Source organism: Haliotis rufescens, unplaced genomic scaffold (genome assembly GCF_023055435.1).
Source record: "Haliotis rufescens isolate VD_foot unplaced genomic scaffold, xgHalRufe1.0.p SCAF_5, whole genome shotgun sequence".
In the NCBI taxonomy this organism is placed as follows: Eukaryota; Metazoa; Mollusca; class Gastropoda; order Lepetellida; family Haliotidae; genus Haliotis; species Haliotis rufescens.
Genome location: NW_025964223.1, coordinates 20906117 through 20927177, shown reverse-complemented (window position 1 = coordinate 20927177; position 21061 = coordinate 20906117). Strand labels below are relative to the sequence as shown.

Below are 21061 nucleotides of genomic sequence, written 5' to 3'. Positions count from 1 at the left end.
AAGCTCACAATAGTGTTAAAATGATATGTCGTTATGAGGCCTTCGTTTTACGAGCGAAATAGGCCTGAGTTATCCCCCTTAGATTATGACGTAATTGGTGCCAATTCAACTGGGTCCCTGTCTATTCTCAACGCAAAAGATATCAAGGACCAGTTTGCGGTAAAACAACATGGTCTACGACACACTCCGGCGCAATGGTGACTCAGCATAACACAATTCTGGCTGGCATCTGAGACGCTAGAATCACAAAACTGTACCTACACCACGTGAAGCGGCTCTAACAAAGCATGATGACGTCATAATGTTTATCAATTGGCACCAATGACGTCATATTGCAAGGGGCATAAGCCATGGTGTTTTTGTTATGGAAATAGAACACTTGGTAAATGTGAAAAATATAAATCGTTTTAATGCAAAAAATATGTTAATTAAATATGATGTTTTTATATTTTTGTCTATGACACTTCTATGTTAACACTTTTAATGTGGAAAAAGTACAAGAAAAATTGGTTCATTTCCGTGTAAACTTGCCCTTTAAGGTAGCATTACAATCTCATCCAGACAGGTACCCATTCAATTCTGTGTGAACTTGTGCATACTTCGAACAAAGTTTATGGCGACACCACATGTACCTTTTGGTTCAGTGTCACGCCGAAGACCCGGATTCGATTCCCGACATGGGTAATGTGTGAGGCCCATTTCTGGTGTCCCCCGCCGTCACATTGCTGGAATATTGCTAAAAGTGGCGTAAAACCATACTCACTCACTCACTATGGTTCAGTGTGATCCTCTTATGGATGTTGCTCGTATCAAATCGTATGCCTGATTTCTTTTGACCATGATACAAGTTATTGGACGGGTTACATGTCTCTCATTGTGCTGATTGCAATTTACAACAATACTATTACATTGTGATCTAAGAATCATTTACGTAACGGAGTATGACGAGCGGACCCTACTGATTTACAAGATTGCTTTCAATCTCAAATATCTTACAACATCCTGATAAAGGAACGTCTTACATTTTGAAGTATTGTAACTAAAAGCAGATAGAAAATTTTACCAAATACTAGCGTTTCTCTTGTCATGTACAACCAGTTAAATGTCTGAGGGAGTATAGGTTACCACTACTTTAACACTATTATAGTTATATCACAGTGTGGCAGCCAGGTAAATGATGACATGCCTGTAATTGGATAGTTTATACCGTAACACAGGGATCTTAGCTTGACTAACGTACCTCTGTTTCCATGGAAGCATACTCCATTATCTTTTCAACGGAAACACTCATGAGATCAAGTTTTGTGCTTCTAATGATAAACATCCGGAGATCATTGCTTGTCTGGAACAATATCAAAAAGTATTTATATCTTTAGCATGTAGGTGTGAAAATTTACAATCACTGGGTCAACATGAAATATCAGATGATAATATTGACAACTTGAACGTTGAGAAAATCCACATATTATCAATATCACTAAAACTCCTGGAACAAATGCCACGAAGGAAAGGTTTAGGCAGCTCCATGTTCATCTTATTTATCTTTTGATATTGACCAGAGAGCAAGCTGTTACCTCACATTTAAAACCTCTGTCCATCAAAGCTCTATAACATCTTACTATTCTCGCTCTAATACATCGCTCCATCTCTCCCTAGTTTCACCATATCCGCACTCTTTCTACACATTTTCATCATTTTCACCTCATCTCCCTAGTTTCACCATATCCGCACTCTTTCTAGACAGTTTCATCATTTTCACCTCATCTCCCTAGTTTCACCATATCCGCACTATTTCTACACAGTTTCATCACATACACCTCATCTCCCTAGTTTCACCATATCCACACTCTTTCTACACAGTTTCATCACATACACCTCATCTCCTTAGTTTCACCATATCCGCACTCTTTCTACACAGTTTCAACACATTCACCTCATCTCCCTAGTTTCACCATATCCGCACTCTTTCTACACAGTTTCAACACATTCACCTCATCTCCCTAGTTTCACCATATCCGCACTATTTCTACACAGTTTCAACACATTCACCTCATCTCCCTAGTTTCACCATATCCGCACTCTTTCTACACAGTTTCAACACATTCACCTCATCTCCCTAGTTTCACCATATCCGCACTCTTTCTACACATTTTCATTATTTTCACCTCATCTCCCTAGTTTCACCATATCCACACTCTTTCTAGACAGTTTCATCATTTTCACCTCATCTCCTTAGTTTCACCATATCCGCACTATTTCTACACAGTTTCATCATATACACCTCATCTCCCTAGTTTCACCATATCCACACTCTTTCTACACAGTTTCATCACATACACCTCATCTCCCTAGTTTCACCATATGCGCACTCTTTCTACACAGTTTCAACACATTCACCTCATCTCCCTAGTTTCACCATATCCGCACTCTTTCTACACATTTTCATCATTTTCACCTCATCTCCCTAGTTTCACCATATCCACACTCTTTCTAGACAGTTTCATCATTTTCACCTCATCTCCCTAGTTTCACCATATCCGCACTATTTCTACACAGTTTCATCACATTCACCTCATCTCCCTAGTTTCACCATATCCACACTCTTTCTACACAGTTTCATCACATACACCTCATCTCCCTAGTTTCACCATATGCGCACTCTTTCTACACAGTTTCAACACATTCACCTCATCTCCCTAGTTTCACCATATCTGCACTCTTTCTACACAGTTTCAACACATTCACCTCATCTCCCTAGTTTCACCACATCCGCACTATTTCTACACAGTTTCATCACATTCACCTCATCTCCCTAGTTTCACCATATCTGCACTCTTTCTACACAGTTTCAACACATTCACCTCATCTCCCTAGTTTCACCATATCCGCACTATTTCTACACAGTTTCAACACATTCACCTCATCTCCCTAGTTTCACCATATCTGCACTATTTCTACACAGTTTCATCACATTCACCTCATCTCCCTAGTTTCACCATATCTGCACTCTTTCTACACAGTTTCAACACATTCACCTCATCTCCCTAGTTTCACCACATCCGCACTATTTCTACACAGTTTCATCACATTCACTACATCTCCATAGTTTCACCGTATCTACACTATTTCTTCACAGTTTCACATTCACCATATCCACACTATTTTTACACAGTTTCATTACATCGCTTCATATCTCAATAGTTTCACTACATCTGCACTATTTCTACACGGGGGTGGTCGGGTAGCCTAGTGGTTAAAGCGTTCGCTCGTCACGCCGAAGACCCGGGTTCGATTCCCGACATGGGTACTGTGTGTGAAGCCCATTTCTGGTGTCCCCCGCCGTGATATTGCTGGAATATTGCTAAAAGCGGCGTAAAACCATACTCACTCACTCACTATTCTACACAGTTTCATCACAATCACCTCTTCTCCCTAGTTTCACCACAACCGCACAATTTGTTCAAAGTTTCATCACATTCACAATATCCACACTATTTCTACAGTTTCATCATTTTCACCATATCTCCATAGTTTCACCACATCCGCACTATTTCTCCACAGTTTCATCATATTCACCATATCTCCACAGTTTCACTTCATCGATCCATCGTTTCTTCATATCGCATCATCGTTCCTTCGCTTCGCTCCACCGCCCAAAGTGGTAAAAAGTGGCCATTCTCAGATCGTATGAATTACATTGTATCTTATGAATCGTGTATCGTATCTTTGAGTTTTAGATGGCGCTGCCTCTTTGAAGAAACCGAAATGCCAAACTCTTCGCAGCTTACGCTACACAAGTGAAACTCGTGATAGGAATATCATAGAAAACGTTCATTTGGCCGTAGAGGTCGAAAAGAATCATAGAATGCCGTAATGACTAGATAAAGGTGAACTTTATTCTCCAAACCTCATATGCAAAGGACAAGGCAAGCCCCATCACGCCGCTGCTGACAGCATCCCCTTCCAGAAAGATCAGCAACGCCGTGGAAGCAAGGATCACGTGGCACACGAAGCTTAGACGCATGCTCAGCCATCTACAACGAACACCACAGTGATCAAAACGTAGGTTTACACACTCACACCTCTTTCACTTATTCTATACTTCAGAGATAAAATTTGAGTTTTCTGAAGTTGAGAAAAGTGATATTTTCATTGCAGTGAACGTAACACGTACAAACTGTCTGCAACTTGTCTCACTTGATCGTGTTGACTTCCTTTTTACGTTAGTTCCACATTGACAAGGCAAAATGTGGCAGTTGGTTGTAGATGGGGTTAATGTCGCTTTTTCCCATTTGTTATTCTCTTGAAGATGTTTCGTTATAAACTGTAAATGTTTCATTTAATTCGTCAATCGAGGCTGCTCGTTTCCCAAAGCGCGATTTTTGTTACTTGACCAGCGTGTATTCTTTCGCTTCCAACATCGTTCTCGTAGCTTTTAAGAATATATTTTAAGTTGACTTGTATGTCATCATATCCAAAAGTATGATAAATAATTTTAGTGACCTCAAATATGTTTTATTACTTTTATTTACATTTTTTAGATTTTGCAAACTCAGAACTACTTATTTATAAGTCGCAACTACACAAAAAGTATATTATAAACAGGATACTCCATGTGTCTCGTGAAATATCATGTTTCTCTCATCTCGTGCCGGTGGATAGAAGATATATTCACTCGTGGGTACGCCACTCATGAAAATGTTTTCTTTCCCCCTATCACTCGATAACAGGAACATGATATTTCACTCGACACATGAAATATCCTCTATATCCTCTATATCATATCATGCCCTTAGCATAAATTGTGCGTTAAAGTCAGACAACACTTTTCACATTTTTCGGTTGACGGGTTCGAAACTCTCTTATCCAAAAAATGAAGATAAATCTTTAATGGAATAAAACAATAACTCAAACAAACATAACTGTTAGCTTTTCATATAACGGTTTATCAAATTCATAATTTTGTATATATGGTCTGGGACCGTGAGAACGCCACATAATGAGATAAAAGACGTCTCTGAAGGACGGTTATAGGTTATAGTCAATGGCTATGTTTAGGAAATATGCATAACCCTGGAATGTCCAGGAAAATATTAAAGTCTGAATAGATAATTTTCGAAATTTATTAATATTCCCTGATTTAACAACCACGTTTCATACATGTTCCCCAAACCATTTTTTGTGGAGCATGTAACAGTAAACCGTTAACACAAATACAGAATTAGAATTTATTTTTCAGACTAAACCGACAGACTCAACGATGGTATTACAACTAGAAGATATTTTTATAGAATACATGAATGTTTATACCTGTTTGATATAAAGTTGTAGTAGTTGAACTTCTGGTGCGTCTCAGCGAGGTGAACGAAGCGTGTGGCAAATCTCTCATGCTCCTTGAATGCCCGGATTAGCTCAACTCCCTGGGAAGTCTCACTGAAGAAACTCAACACGTCGGATAGCGACTTGACATAGGCCCGCTTCAGCTGACGTGATGTACTGATGAAATATCTCTAACAGACAAGATATTCCCAAATATGTTAATTCTGAAAGAGGGAAAATCTAACCTTACAGTTCATAATGTTTATAAATATGTGTAACCTCGAACAAGTTATAACAGATAATATATAACCATTTCAGTTAAAGGTGTCATTCGGTGTCATTTGGGAGATAACCCTTATTCGATAACTCAACAAACCCGCAAATCTGAAAATACATACGTTTGTCGACAATGTCAAATACAAACGTTATCAGATATGTTCTGAAACAAATCCTTTTTATGTGAACCTTTAAACATGTGAGACAGATATGACGTCATTCTGGAATGATATGACTTCGTGTAACAATGGACCACATCACATGCTTCCTCGATAACCTCCACCCTGGTTATCAGAATTTGGAAAAAGGAACAACTACAGCGAAGTTATTTTAATAAATATTGATCACACTTAATATTCATTATTTGTATATTTTATTAGTTGTATCTATTCGCAAAGACGAATTTGGGATTTTGGGATTGAGAAGAAAATTCATTCGTAGTGAAAAGTCCGAAAGTATCATCTACGTAAATGAAAGTATCATCTACGTAGATTTAAGTATCATCTAAGTAGATGAAAGTATCATCTACGTAGATTTAAGTATCATCTAAGTAGATGTAAGTATCATCTACGTAGATTTAAGTATCATCTAAGTAGATGTAAGTATCATCTAAGTAGATGTAAGTATCATCTACGTAGATTTAAGTATCATCTAAGTAGATGTAAGTATCATCTACGTAGATTTAAGTATCATCTAAGTAGATGTAAGTATCATCTACGTAGATTTAAGTATCATCTAAGTAGATATAAGTATGATCTACGTAGATTTAAGTATCATCTACGAAGATTTAGGTATCATCTACGTAGATTTAAGTATCATCTAAGTAGATGTAAGTATCATCTACGTAGATTTAGTATCATCTACGTAGATTTAAGTATCATCTACGAAGATTTAGGTATCATTTACGTAGATGAAAGTATCATCTACGTAGATGAAAGTACCATCTACGTAGATGAAAGTACCATCTACGTAGTTTTGAATATCATCTACGTAGATTTAAATATCATCTTAATAGATGTAAGTATAATCCACGTAGATGATACAAACATTTTAGCCTGTGGCACTGATACGCTTCCATACAATTCTGCACAGCGACTTGCGGCGCCTTAGACGACCGGGATGTAAGTACAGACATTATTATTATTCTAGGACAAAAAGACCCTGCTATACACACCTGTATAACAATACAGCAATATATCAGTGGAATGAGCAGAATCACAACGCCAGGAGCACTATAAAACACTATACACATAGAGCACAAAGTCTGAAAGCATGAATCCATCCAAATCTCAAAGGTAAAGGGTAGTTCTTTATCGATGGTGTTTATGTCTTGTGAAAACCGATTGGTTATTCTTCCTAAAGGAGTTGTGTCAAAGAATTTCATTGGTGACTTCAACACCGTTTCCAGCATATTTGAATGTAGCTTTCTTGAAGCCACTACTGTAAAGTCCTTGAGAACAACACTGTAACCAAGGACAAGCGCAGCTGCAAATACAAAATAATTATGAAAAGTAAGGTAAATTAAGGATATTTACGACATATTCGACAGAAATAATGTATGTTAGAATACATTATGCAAAGAAAATCACACATATATGCATATGTGTATGCTTTTAAAACGTTAAGTGGTAAACATGGTGCGGATGTTTCCAAATTTGACGCATCTGTTATAAACATTATGTCTGGTGCAACTCCCAAATTTGGATTGTTCCATATGTTTTTCAGGTACAGTTGTCTTGCCTTTGCATGTATTTGTAACATGTGCCATCTGTATGGAGAGTATACGCTTACCTTTGAGCGAACACTTGGTATCATCGCTATTTGATAGCAATTCATAAACACATGCTTATGATAAACTCGGAATTGTAATAATGGACTCTGCGTTCAGAAAAGATTTCTTGCGATCATATGTCTCTTTCAAGATGATAGTAAGTGCTAATTTGACATTATTGTCAGAGGGCTCGAGCACACGTTTGACCTGCTCGTTTATCAACGCAGTGTTCATCGACTTCCCGTACTTTGGCCATAAAATACAGCTGTTGACCTCATGATAACAAGCAAATGAGACCATGCGGCCTCTGTGTCTGTTACGTGACCTGCTCGTTTATCAACGCAGTGTTCATCGACTTCCCGTACTTTGGCCATAAAATACAGCTGTTGACCTCATGATAACAAGCAAATGAGACCATGCGGCCTCTGTGTCTGTTACGTGACCTGCTCGTTTATCAACGCAGTGTTCATCGACTTCCCGTACTTTGGCCATAAAATACAGTTGTTGACCTCATGATAACAAGCAAATGAAACCATAACGCCTGTGTCTGTTACGTGACCTGCTCGTTTATCAACGAAGTGTTCATCGACTTCCCGTACTTTGGCCATAAAATACAGCTGTTGACCTCGTGATAACAAGCAAATGAAACCATAAGGCCTTTGTGTCTGTTACGTGTATTAATTAAAAGGGAAGACTGATTGGCTTCAAATTAGGGAAGGGCGTAGGAATTCATGTATCCCCAGTAAATACAGGGAATAGAGGGTCTGTTTGTTGGTTGTTTATCGCCGCACTCAGCAGTATTCCTGCTATAGGACGGCGGTCTGTGAATAATCGAGTCTGGACCAGACAATCCAGTGATTGACATTATGAGTATCGATCTACGGGATACGATGATATGCATCAACCATGTCAGCGTGCCTTACCATCCGATCTCGTTAGTCGCCTCTTACGGAAAGGCAAATCGCCCCCCGCGGCTAGCATGGTTACCGAAGAAGACGGGGACTGAATCAATTCACTTCACTTCAATTCAACTGTAGACTGACATATGTGTTTTACTGGACAAATCAAAATTGATCATTCACCTTTAATTTCGTCATTAAATTTGAAATAAATAAAAGTGACAAAAGCCTTTCCATATAAATAAGAATTGTTGAAAGAGAATGTGAAATTAAAAATCATTGCACCAACAAAGCTAACAAAGCTAACAAAGCTAATGATAAGTATAGAACGCCACACTCAGCAGTATTCAAGCTATATAACGACAGCCTGTAAACAATCGACGCTGGGCCAGGCATGGATATTGTGATCCATCCCGTTGTTCTACGAGGACACTAGCAACCAAGTTGACCAAACCCGACCACCCTATCCATTCGCCTCTTACGACCAGCATATTAGGTTGCAATTGGTCATTTCTTACCCGGAATCCACAAAGCGTGCCAAGTATTAATCATATGTTCATATATGAACACGTACTAAAATTGATTGTCCAGAAAGCAGGGTTTTAAAAAGCTCCGGGGATTTCACTTCACATAAATATATATATATATATATATATATATATATATATATATATATATATATATATATATATATATATGTAAAGGCGTCACAAACCATTTCCAAAATCATAAAAAAATCTTGGTTAAAAAAGGTCCATTGTACGATCCCGACGATATCATAAGCATGTCTTTATGAATCGCTATCTACTCGTGATGATACGACGTGTTTGTCACAAACACATGCAAAGGTAAGTCAACTGTTGACCAGAAAAAAAAATGCGAATATTAGGTACAAGCCAAAATGGAGAACTGGGAGAGCGAGTATGTTTTATGTCACTGATGCGTCTCATTTTGAAATGTATATAATTTATAGACAAGTGAATAGCATGAACATTTGCTGACCTTGCAGTATTCCCAGGGCAAAGTAGATGCCTATGTACCAGGTGTTTGACGGCTTCTGTCCCTGTGTTAGGTGTATGGTGGAGTTATGGTGCACCGTGCCCTCGGCCCACACACTCAGCCAGATGTTGGCCAAAGACACTGTGACGTAATACAAGAAGTAGCTCCCTCCTATCAGCAACCAATGGCTGGAACCAAAGGCGTTCAGGAACTTGGAGAAGACGTTCATCCTCATCTACAAGTGTGACTTTCCAATAGTATCCATTTCACGACAACTTCTATTCACATTTAATAATATCGTGTTCGATTATGCAGTTCAGGTTTGAAGGGGGGGGGGGGGGGGGGGGGGGGGGCTTTTTGGACCTCTAGATATATACATTTAATTCAAGAAATGAGAAAGGTTTATGATTACGAAATAATCAGATGATAGAGAATTTAGACATTGATCTATTCAACACATGCATGTTGTAGACTTTCTGGAACACCAAATGTGAGACTTCAATGTGTGTGTGAGTGTGTACGTGTGTGTACTTGTGTGTGCGTGCGTGCGTGCGTGTGTGCGTGCGTACGTGTGTATGTTTATTTTGATTTTCTTGAGTGATATATGTAAAGGCAGTTCATATGGTGAATGTTATCATCGGTCATGGAAACGCTCGCATAACAACATAGTTTCGAAAAACCTTGTATTGTTCAATCTGCAATGCCATACAATTAATATTGTCATATGATATCATTATCATATGAAGTTAGTAATATATGTATATGACTCGAAGGAATGGAAGATGGAACAGGAAGGTAGTCAATGCGTTGTATTTGACAGGGAAGGAAGAATGAAGGATGATAAACATACATGAACTACTCACTCCTCCCAACCCTACGCTCTCCTCCTCGATCAGCTTCCCCAGCCCTTTCTGTTTAGAGTCGTTTTGCTTGTAAGCAGGAACACTGAAAACAATCATTTTAGACCGTTTTAGGGTTGGCTGTTACTTTTGACATGCATGGCAGGAGTGCTGTGCAGTGTCAGGCAAACACATATTTTTACAATGCAAATTTTGTGAGTTACCGAACGTGGTTACCGAAGAAGAGAGGGGCTGAATCAATTCACTTCACTTCAATTCAACTGTAGATTGACATATGTGTTTTACTGGTCAATTCAAAATTGGTCATTCTCCTTTAATTTCGTCATTAATTTTGGAATTAATAAAAGTGACAAAATCCTTTCCATATAAATAAGAATTGTTGAAAGAGAATGTGAAATTAAAAATCATTGCTCCAACAAAGCTAACAAAGGTAATGATAAGTATAGAACGCACACTCAGCAGTATTCAAGGTATATGACGACAGCCTGTAATGCAATGCAAATTTACACTGCAAATTATGTGAGTGGCGGGTGCTACACGTAGGCAGGACATATCTACCCTATTCCCGAACACCCGCTGCCATCACTAATTTTCAGATTTCCATTCATTTAAACTTCACGGCTATTTTGTCTTTCACACACAATGGAATCTGTTTCGTTGAATAATCGAGGCTGGTTACTCTCTGGCATTGACGTTTTATATTTGATTGCTCTCGGTGGAATCTGGATCGGAGGATTGCTTTGTTTGTTTGTTGTTTAACGCCGCACTCAGCAATATTCCAGCTATATGACGGCGATCTGTAATAATCGAGTCTGGACCAGACAATCTAGTGATTAATATCATGAGCATCGATCCACGCAATTGGGATCGATGACATGCATCAACCAAGTCAGCGAGCCTGACCACCCGATCCCGTAAGTCGCCTTTAACGACAAGCATAGTCACCTTTTACGGCAAGCATGGGTTGCTGAAGACCAATTCTACCCCGGAATCTTCACGGGTCTGAATCGGAGGAAGGTTCGGGCTAAGTGTTCTCTTGTGTTGGCGTTTTGTTTGTATTTGATTAAATGCAGTGTGATAAGTTGAGGTTACAACATGCAGGACTGAATAAATAACTGAAGTTCAATATTTCTCAAATACATTCTAAAGTGCGCGTCTAACCAAATGCCATGTATTGTATTTACCGCTGGTCAACTGTCGGTTTATTTTCTGTGTCCCACGATTTTTGATCTGAAATCATACATTTACAAAATGACATCAAAAAGCAATGAAATGAACATTGACATAGCAATTATAATAATCACGGATGGCCCAGTTGTATAAGGCGCCGCAACTCGCTATGCAGAATTGCGTCCGTTGCACGTCAGAAAGCTATGTTCATGGGTTCGCATCCAGTTCGCCCAAATTATGTGTCTAGGTTTGTCAATATCAAAACCGTCCTCAGGGGTTTTACCAAAGTGGTATTCGTCTGAGACCTGCATCACTTCTGGTTCCCCACATTAAGCTGGCACGCATTGATATAACTGAAATACTGTTAAAAGCTGCGTTAAGCCCACCTCACTCATTCACTATGGTCAACAGAACAGGCCTCTTACCTATATCTGCTACAGGCGAGGAGGACACCACCTGCTTCAGGACACTGTTTCTTGACATGAGTTCCTCATAGGACCCACGCTCCTTGACACACTTGTTGCTGATGACCAGGATCGTGTCCACTCGGGACAGCACGGACACGTTGTGGGTTACCAGGACACGAGTCTGAAGAATGGAATTGCGTCACCATGTTGATTGATGTGTACATGTGGATTAATTGATACCTTTCATACATTTTTGTAAGATAGATTCGCGAAAAAATGCAAAGAACAATGAAGAACGAAATGTGGTTTATTTTACGATAAAACATTGTTCTATCATGACGTCATTTCTGGAGATTCGAATATGATGACGTAACTTTGTTTTAGACGACCTTATATTCGAGAGGGAAGTGTCTGCTAAGTTGTTCCCCATGGATGAAGCTAGGCTAAGCAGATGAACGCAGCGGCCGAACGATCGCATCCAAAAGTGGGAGGGATATTATAATAGGCATGAGGAGAAAAGGTAGGGAGTCATTATTAAAATTTGGGTAAATATTTTTAAAGCTTGTACATTTTATCAACATCCTTAAAGAGGCTGTACTTAATGTTTATATGTCATTTACCTCATTGTTTATTCTCCCTGCAGTGTTTTATTGTACCATGAACAACGCCCACTCGTCGTTTGTTTCTTAATTATACAACCTAAGCTGCCAAGGGGCGCTAGAAGGTTTTACATCCACCTCACACATCGTGCACCCATTCTCTGGTACATGTAGGTGAACAGAGGTATATTTGAACTAAGTCAAGTCATCTGCCTAGGGTGACATCACAAGTTTTGACACTTATGTTTCGGGTGTACGAACGCATTCGTGTTTCCGCAATCTTGTCATCTACCATCGGACAAGTGGGTTCTTTTGAGCGCACAGGGTGTATGTACTGTACACTAGGGGTAGTGACAACACTGTAAGGACCTGTCAACATTGATGGTCCCAAGGCTGAACAGCAACCCGGTGACTAGCGGGATACGATCTCAGCACCTGCCACAGCTTGCCCACTCCGCCCCCAAACACACACTCAAAAGACGCTTGTCTAAAGCGGGTTAACACCATAATACTCGTTTGATATGTTTGGTGGTGATCAAAAGAACTGATGTCTTACACATTCACAAGAACACCCATTGAGGAATGATTTGGGGTTAACCTTATCATATGTATTGATGTTGAAACGAAGATGAGATTTTGAGATTTGCTATCAGTTACACGTGTCCGAGACAGGACATTGAGCTGATAATAACTGATGCTGATCAGAAGAACGTATTATTAATATGTTCACAAGGACGTATGTGATAACATTATGATGACGATATATACTGATCCGATTGAAAGGTATGTCATATGTGTATGTTCACAAGTACATCTGCGTATGATAACATATATTTGTTAATATATACTTTTTGTGTTGTTGTCTACAGTAGTTTCGTGTTTGCAAAATCATAAAAAAATATAAACAAAAGTAACAAAAAAATATTTAGGGTCGCGAAAATTCTGCATCATACATATTTATATGATTATGTACAAAATCAACTTTGACAAAAATATTCTTGAAAACCGCTTGAGACCGCTGTTGGAAGCGAAAGAATACACGCTGGTCAAGTAACAAAAATGATGCTTTGCGAAACGAACGGTCTCGATTGACGAGTTAAGTGAGAAATTTACAATTTGTAACGGAACATTTTCAAGAGAATAACAAACGCCATGAAGCGATAATAACTCCATAAATTACAATCTGTCATCATTTTGCCTTGTCAATGTGGAACTAACATTAAAAGGAAGTTAACAGTTTGTGTTCGGGCCAGACACTTATGATAGAGGTAGACAATTCGAGGGGAGTTGACTCTTGTATGAGAAGGTGATATGTTCACTGCAGTGAAATATCAAGTGTTATGTTCACTGCAGTGAAATATCAATTGTTATGTTCACTGCAATGAAAATATCAAATTTTTTTAACTTCGGAAACTCAGTCTTTCACACTGAAGTAAATAATAAATACTCATCCGATGGAAGGTTTGTTATATATTCACAAGCACATCTGACAGAAAAAAACATTTTGATTTTAATGTGAACTAAACATCTGCAATTTTGAATGAAAGCAGTCTTATCTTGGGAAAACAAATCTGTGCCTTACATACTCACTTTGTCACTTAGTCGCCCTTTGTTACTTATAACTTTGTCAAAGATATGCTTTCCAACATGACTGTCAACGGCACTTAGGGGGTCATCAAAGAGATAGATGTCAGCATCGTTGTAGACAGCTCTAGCTAGAGACACTCTCTGCTTCTGTCCTCCACTCAAGTTGATGCCCTGATGGCAAGATCGGAAACAAATATAATACAACAGACTTTGTAGGAACATGTAGGTTTGGCTAGAGTTTGTACGTACATGTATATTTGGATTGAGTTTGTACGTACATGTAGCTTTGGATAGAGTTTGTACGTACATGTAGCTTTGGATAGAGTTTGTACGTACATGTAGCTTTGGATTGAGTTTGTACATACATGTAGCTTTGGATAGAGTTTGTGAGTACATGTAGCTTTGGATAGAGTTTGTACGTACATGTAGCTTTGGATAGAGTTTGTACGTACATGTAGCTTTGGATAGAATTTGTACGCACATGTAGCTTTGGCTACAAACACAATCTACTTCTATCCTCCTCTAAAGTCGATGTCGTGTTCCAATGGGATTGACAAGCAACAAGATTTGGTCGCAACCAAACTGTTTTCACTCTCAATCAAAGAATGATGTTACTTAAAAGTTACTTATTTCGAAAAAAACCTCCAAAAACGCGTAGCAAGGTGAGCTGAAGTGACGTTTTAACGTGTGTGTGTGTGTGTGTGTGTGTGTGTGTGTGTGTGTGTGTGTGTGTGTGTGTGTGTGTGTGTGTGTGTGTGTGTGTGTGTGTGTGTGTGTGTGTGTGTGTGTGTGTGTGTGTGTGCTAGTCCGGACTAGTCCGGATTTCATAGTGCTAACACGCTGAGTTGAACATGAATACCCCACTCAGACACAGGATACTGACTCCGAGCAAATCAGTTCTTGTTTCAGCCCCTTAATACGGAGCGCCAGACAGGGTAACAGCCAGTACCATCTTTTAACGTCTTTTCAAACATGAGAGGGTATTGATGATGCTATTTGTTTTGCACTTCTGGGAATGGGACCTAAAATGCACAGGTTCGATTCTTCAAATGGGAACAATATATGGAGCAAGTTCTCGGCGTCTCTTCCGTGTTAGCTTCTTGTATAGTGCAAAATTGGCTTAAACTATAAACAGAAATTAAATCAGTCTGTCAAACTGTCACTTAGAGATGTGTAAAATCCTAATGGTTGTACATGAAAATTCCTTATTCCGATTACCTTCTCCCCGATTTCTGTTTGATCTCCGCCAGGGAGTAATTCAAGATCCGGCCCCAGTGCGCAAGCCTCCAGGACTGCGTCATATCGTTCTCTGTCGAAGTGGGCTCCGAAAAGGATGTTCTGCTCCAAGGTGTCGTTCTGAACCCAGGCTTGTTGGGGGACATACGCGATGCTGCCCTAAGTAATAACATGTACTAACGTTATTTAACACTGGGTGGGCAAAAGGCAATCTTCACAATTGCGACAAGAGGCCAAATGGTCATAAAGGTAAACCAAGCATATCACATTATTCAGATTAGTTCATGCATGACCTTAATGCACCAATTTAGTAATAGAATGTCTTGTTATTTTCAAATCCTTAAGAAATGAATCTCTTAAATGAGTTAAAATGCCATATTAACGGTAAGTATGAGAGAATAACACTGTATTCGGCAGAATTGAGTACAATTTGTTTTTTATACCGAAATTTCAATTTCAGAATGACGCGATTCCTTCACAGTGTAACCTTGTCAATCGAACTCCTGTAGAACAGGCATAGATAAGAAACATTAGTGCTCATAATTATTATACCATACCATCACATCCTCTTAAATGGATGGGGTTCGAGTAAAAACGATTCAACCCTATTTAGAGTCATTAGAGTGCTGTAAAGTATGAACACTTTACAGTTGGTGAACTGAACCGGGGACAGTGAAGTGGTACCTGCACGTCTGTAGTGCCTGTGATGACGACCATCTCCCTGAGAATGGCATTAATCAGTGACGACTTCCCCTCCCCAACCTGTCCCACGACCGCCACCAAGCCTCCTCTTGACACACTCACTGAAATACTGACGTCAGCAGAACATTATCAAAGACATGAAACATTTTTGACAAGAAGCAATCCCTACCTAAATTACTCCGTTTTTTACTGTTATTCAAAAACTCATAAATGATGACACTCGTCGTAAATAAACATGTACAGACATATATACATTTCTATCATAATTTTATACTAAGACATGTACATACTCCTTTAAAACTGGCGGTATTGTTCTGTCCCAGGAAAAGGTCCCTCCTTTTATTTGTATGGCAAAATCTGTAAAGAAAACGAGATTCGTTAATACGATATCGTCGTTGAAAATCAGAAACGCCTTACAATGGGTAGATGAATAAGAGAGTTGACGTTTAGTTGGACAAGACGTTGATTTACATTTGTTTTGGCCATCCCACGATAACACGATTCCGCCCCGCTTCAAAGACGCAAATTTCTACAGCCAATACACAGCCTCAGATGACTGGGCAATTGGTGACCCCTGGGCCCACCATCAAGCAAGAGTTATAATTATATCACCCCAGCGCTAAAATCATAATTCAAATGTTCTGAACCGTAAAATAATACACAGTTCCGCAATTCTCAAATATGGTTTGAGCTCTCCCATATTTAATGAAAACATGAAACCTTTTGGGGATAACGTCTCATTAGATGAAGCTTTGAATATGTCGTTGCAATCAATACAGAAGTTGTAATCCATAAAGAAAGAGTATTGTCCTTATGCCTCTTCAGCGTCTAAATGCCAATCAAAGACTACATACAGTCGTCCCCATTCACCTGTATATGTCTTGTGTTCAAGGGGATGCTGTGGTTGTTCATCCTGAAGAAGAAACTGTTGTATCCTACCCACGTGCGTGTGAAGCTGTGGATAAACATGGATAAGTCAATTGTCACGATGTGTGGAGTAGTGAGTGAGTGGGTTGGGTTAAACGCCGCTTTTAACATAATTCCAGGTATATCACGGCGTGTCAGCTTAATGTGGGAGGAAAGCCCGAAAGTGATGCAGGTCTCAGACGTTTACCACTTCGGTGAAACCAACGGGCACGGGTATGGTGCTGACAAACCTAGAAACATAATCGGGGCCAACCGGGATTCGAACCCACAAACATAGGTTTCTGGCGTGCCCAAGGGACGCAACCCTGAACAGCGAATCGCGACGCCTTAGACGACTGGGCCACCCGTGCCCCCGTGTGGAGTAGTCGTTAATACATAATACATATATGACCAATAGTAATCAGTGAATCTGTCAGTGTTATTTGATCCCATATATAGGTATGGTATAAGCTTTATCATTATTATTATGTATTACTAATAATCAGCTGATATATACATGAAATATAGCTTCAACCTGAGGTAGTTCAATATATCACAATAAACATTTCTTATTTTTTCATGAATTCTCATGCATGCCCAGCATCACCAACTTTATCCATTGGTGGTAAGAAAAAAACGTATCTTATAAAGGGATGTTGAATTCAAGCTTTACAATTGTCGACTGAAATACGAACTTATGCTCGGTATCTGCATATGCATCAACATGTGCCAACTATAGGTCAGGGGCGGTCGGGTAGCCTAGTGGTTAAAGCGTTAGCTCGTCACGCCGAAGACCCGGGTTCGATTCCCGACATGGGTACAATGTGTGAAGCCCATTTCTGGTGTCCCCCGCTGTGATATTGCTGGAATATTGCTAAAAGCGGCGTAAAACCATACTCACTCACTCACTCAATTATAGGTCATGTGTTGGTTCAGTTCTACACATACCCTAGCAAGGTCATGAAAGAAGTCTGGCGTCATGTTCAGCCCCCGACGGAGTATCTTGAGTAGTGAGACAGTGGAGAATATGATTGCGGCATCGAGATGAACGTCATCGTACCAGAAGACATACATGGCCAGGGTTAGAGCCGATACCTGCAACGTGAGAACCATTCCAAGCTATATTTAACAAATATTCAAATTGACAAATACAATTTTACTTTATGCTTACCTAGATTTTAAAAAATAACATTATCAGCTTCTTTGGTATTTGAACATGATCAAAATGTTTGTGTGTCAAAGATAAGCAATCGTTATCTTTATGCGTGTAGAGAGTAAGGGTGAGGATTGGGTGGGATGGGGATGGTGGATGAGTGACACACGTCGTAGACATTCCCTACGTTGGTAATGTGTTTTTTTTTGTTTTATACATTTTATTTCACCTTTTCCCTGTTACATCAGGAGGATGGCCATCCAGGGCAATGGTCACCCTCACATTCTGAAGACAATGTATGTATACATTTGGGAAAAATTAAATACAAGTATTAGAAATGGTGCCAAGGTGATTTTTACGAAATATAACAAAACATACACACAGTCAAGCATTCAAAATATTATTCAAACACTGATCCTTGCAAGAAACAAATATGAGAAAGAGATACATATGTTATTGCAACAATATGTGATAAAAGATCCTACGTTGGTAATGTTGGTTTAAGTAAAGTGCTCGCTGGCTGACCAAGGATCATAATCGTGACGAATGTGTGATTCGAACTCACAGCCAGGGGATTCTGGCTGTTGGCTGCGCGGTATAACAGATTCTCAGTTAAAATGCACAATTGCTCTCGCTCATATTTGACTCACTATAGCGAAATCACTTTATATGGTAGTACTGAGAAAATTCTTTCAAATGTGAGCTTTATGAAGATATGTCTGCCAACCAGAACCTATCCACACAGCCTATTCACACAGCCTATCCACTCAATTTCAAACATATTGAACAATAATCTGTGTCGTCGTTCAAAATGTGTCTAAACTATACGTGAAATTTACGTCGAATTGGTGATAATATTCTGCCAATACAACATTTACCGTCACAATAGAAGCTTTGTAGCAAGCATCACAGTATAAATATCAGTGTCAATGCATGAGAATCAGCCGTCTCGGCGTGAACGTCAAAATAGCTGCGAAAAATATATGAATGGACCACTGAAAATCAGTGGTGTAATCATACGAGACGCTCTCAATTACCAGCGGCACAACCCAACTATTGCACATACAAACTGTACTAGAGCATCTGGTACAAACCAGTTTTGCTCGCTTCGTTCTCTTTTATCATGAAATTTCAGAAAAAGACCAATATAATTTTCATTTTGTAATTTACGTTTATGTCATATTTGACAATCTGTAAGTATACCACAGAGATGCTACAAGACCACATGCTTGAACAGACGTCTTCACCGCAAGTCAGCAGTGACATGTTTGTTATAGACCACATGCTTGAACAGACGTCTTCACCGCAAGTCAGCAGTGTCATGTTGGTTATAGACCACATGCTTGAACAGACGTCTTCACCGCAAGTCAGCAGTGCGTGTTGGTTGTTGACCACATGCTTGAATAGACGCCTTCACCGCAAGTCAGCAGTGACATGTTTGTTATAGACCACATGCTTGAACAGACGTTTTCACCGCAAGTCAGCAGTGACACGTTTGTTATAGACCACATGCTTGAACAGACGTCTTCACCGCAAGTCAGCAGTGCGTGTTGGTTGTTGACCACATGCTTGAATAGACGCCTTCAACGTAAGTCAGCAGTGACATGTTTGTTATAGACCACATGCTTGAACAGACGTCTTCACTGCAAGTCAGCAGTGACACGTTTGTTATAGACCACATGCTTGAACAGACGTCTTCACCGCAAGTCAGCAGTGCGTGTTGGTTGTTGACCACATGCTTGAACAGACGTGTTCACCGCAAGTCAGCAGTGACATGTTTGTTATAGACCACATGCTTGAACAGACGTCTTCACCGCAAGTCAGCAGTGACACGTTTGTTATAGACCACATGCTTGAACAGACGTCTTCACCGCAAGTCAGCAGTGTCATGTTTGTTATAGACCACATGCTTGAACAGACGTGTTCACCGCAAGTCAGCAGTGACACGTTAGTTATAGAGCACATGCTTGAACAGACGTCTTCACCGCAAGTCAGCAGTGACACGCTGGTTATAGACGCCATGCTTGAACAGAAGTCTTCACCGCAAGTCAGCAATGACATGTTGGTTATAGACCACATGCTTGAACAGACGTCTTCACCGCAAGTCAGCAGTGTCATGTTGGTTATAGACCACATGCTTGAACAGACGTCTTCACCGCAAGTCAGCAATGCGTGTTGGTTGTTGACCACATGCTTGAACAGACGCCTTCACCGTAAGTCAGCAGTGACATGTTGGTTATAGACCCCATGCTTAAACAGACGTCTTCACCGCAAGTCAGCAGTTTGTTAGGATGGTCATTATGGAAAATTCGATTTTTCGATTTTCAGTTGTCAATAATGTGTGAGTACTTTCATTTATGGTCATTATTTCGGTTGTAATGTATGTGTGTTTTTCGGAATACGTCGATATAATAATCGCAAACATTGAAGAATTATCAGAAATATCTACGGAATGGATAGGATATAGATTAATTTCCATGAAACTGTCACTGAACGTAAAATACAAAACATGTCACGAAATATGTTTCATGAATTGTATAGTTAATTAAACTTTCATTTTTGCTTAAATTGTCTTTTTTAAAGTGATATGAATAAAAGCTTTAGAAAAATCATGATTTGAAATCACAATAGGTTAATAAATATACTTGTATTCTCTGTATTCCTTGATCAAAGCTTTCAACTTCAATCATTGAGGAATAGTAAATTTATTTAACCCTTCCAACAAGCTTTGCCACCAAACATTATCCTTACTTCCTATTATCCTGATATCAATTCAGATCAATTTCCGTCATGTTATGATGGTTTAGAAACGATCAGTGAGAAATCAAACAGAAATTAAGATCATCACTCCCCAAGCCAGAAGTAAAAGAATCAAAATGTTTTTGAAAGAGTTATGTACGCGACGACCAATTTGGTGAACGATATGTGGGGAAAAGAATGAGCGGTAGAGTAAATACTGTTGGGTCCACAATTGTGTTAGTTCATGGAAAGTAAATAACTAGACTACATTGATATTGGTGGTTCAATATTCTATAGATCATAATATGAACGGCTTTGTGCGAAAATGCAATTTAAATCCAGGCAATAATTATAACGCGAAAAATGCATATGTTCACTATATACCACAAAGGATTTGAACATTTTGTTGTTTTGTATTGTATGTAAGGTATATATAAA

At 39.3% G+C, this 21061-nt stretch overlaps 1 protein-coding gene across 1 annotated transcript in view; it reads right to left on the bottom strand.

Annotated features, from left to right (window-relative positions):
- LOC124122989 (multidrug resistance-associated protein 1-like) overlaps positions 1-21061 on the bottom strand; it is a 37625-nt gene that overhangs the window by 6998 nt on the left and 9566 nt on the right. The window contains exons 8-21 of the mRNA XM_046486213.2: positions 17680-17826; positions 16696-16780; positions 16116-16182; positions 15808-15934; positions 15106-15282; positions 13891-14058; positions 11720-11882; positions 11309-11354; positions 10128-10209; positions 9268-9499; positions 6770-7080; positions 5311-5510; positions 3908-4034; positions 1241-1342 (exon numbers count right to left, since the gene is read on the bottom strand). Coding sequence (XP_046342169.2) covers positions 1241-1342; positions 3908-4034; positions 5311-5510; positions 6770-7080; positions 9268-9499; positions 10128-10209; positions 11309-11354; positions 11720-11882; positions 13891-14058; positions 15106-15282; positions 15808-15934; positions 16116-16182; positions 16696-16780; positions 17680-17826 — 2034 coding nt within the window. The remainder of the gene's footprint in view (positions 1-1240; positions 1343-3907; positions 4035-5310; positions 5511-6769; positions 7081-9267; positions 9500-10127; positions 10210-11308; positions 11355-11719; positions 11883-13890; positions 14059-15105; positions 15283-15807; positions 15935-16115; positions 16183-16695; positions 16781-17679; positions 17827-21061) is intronic.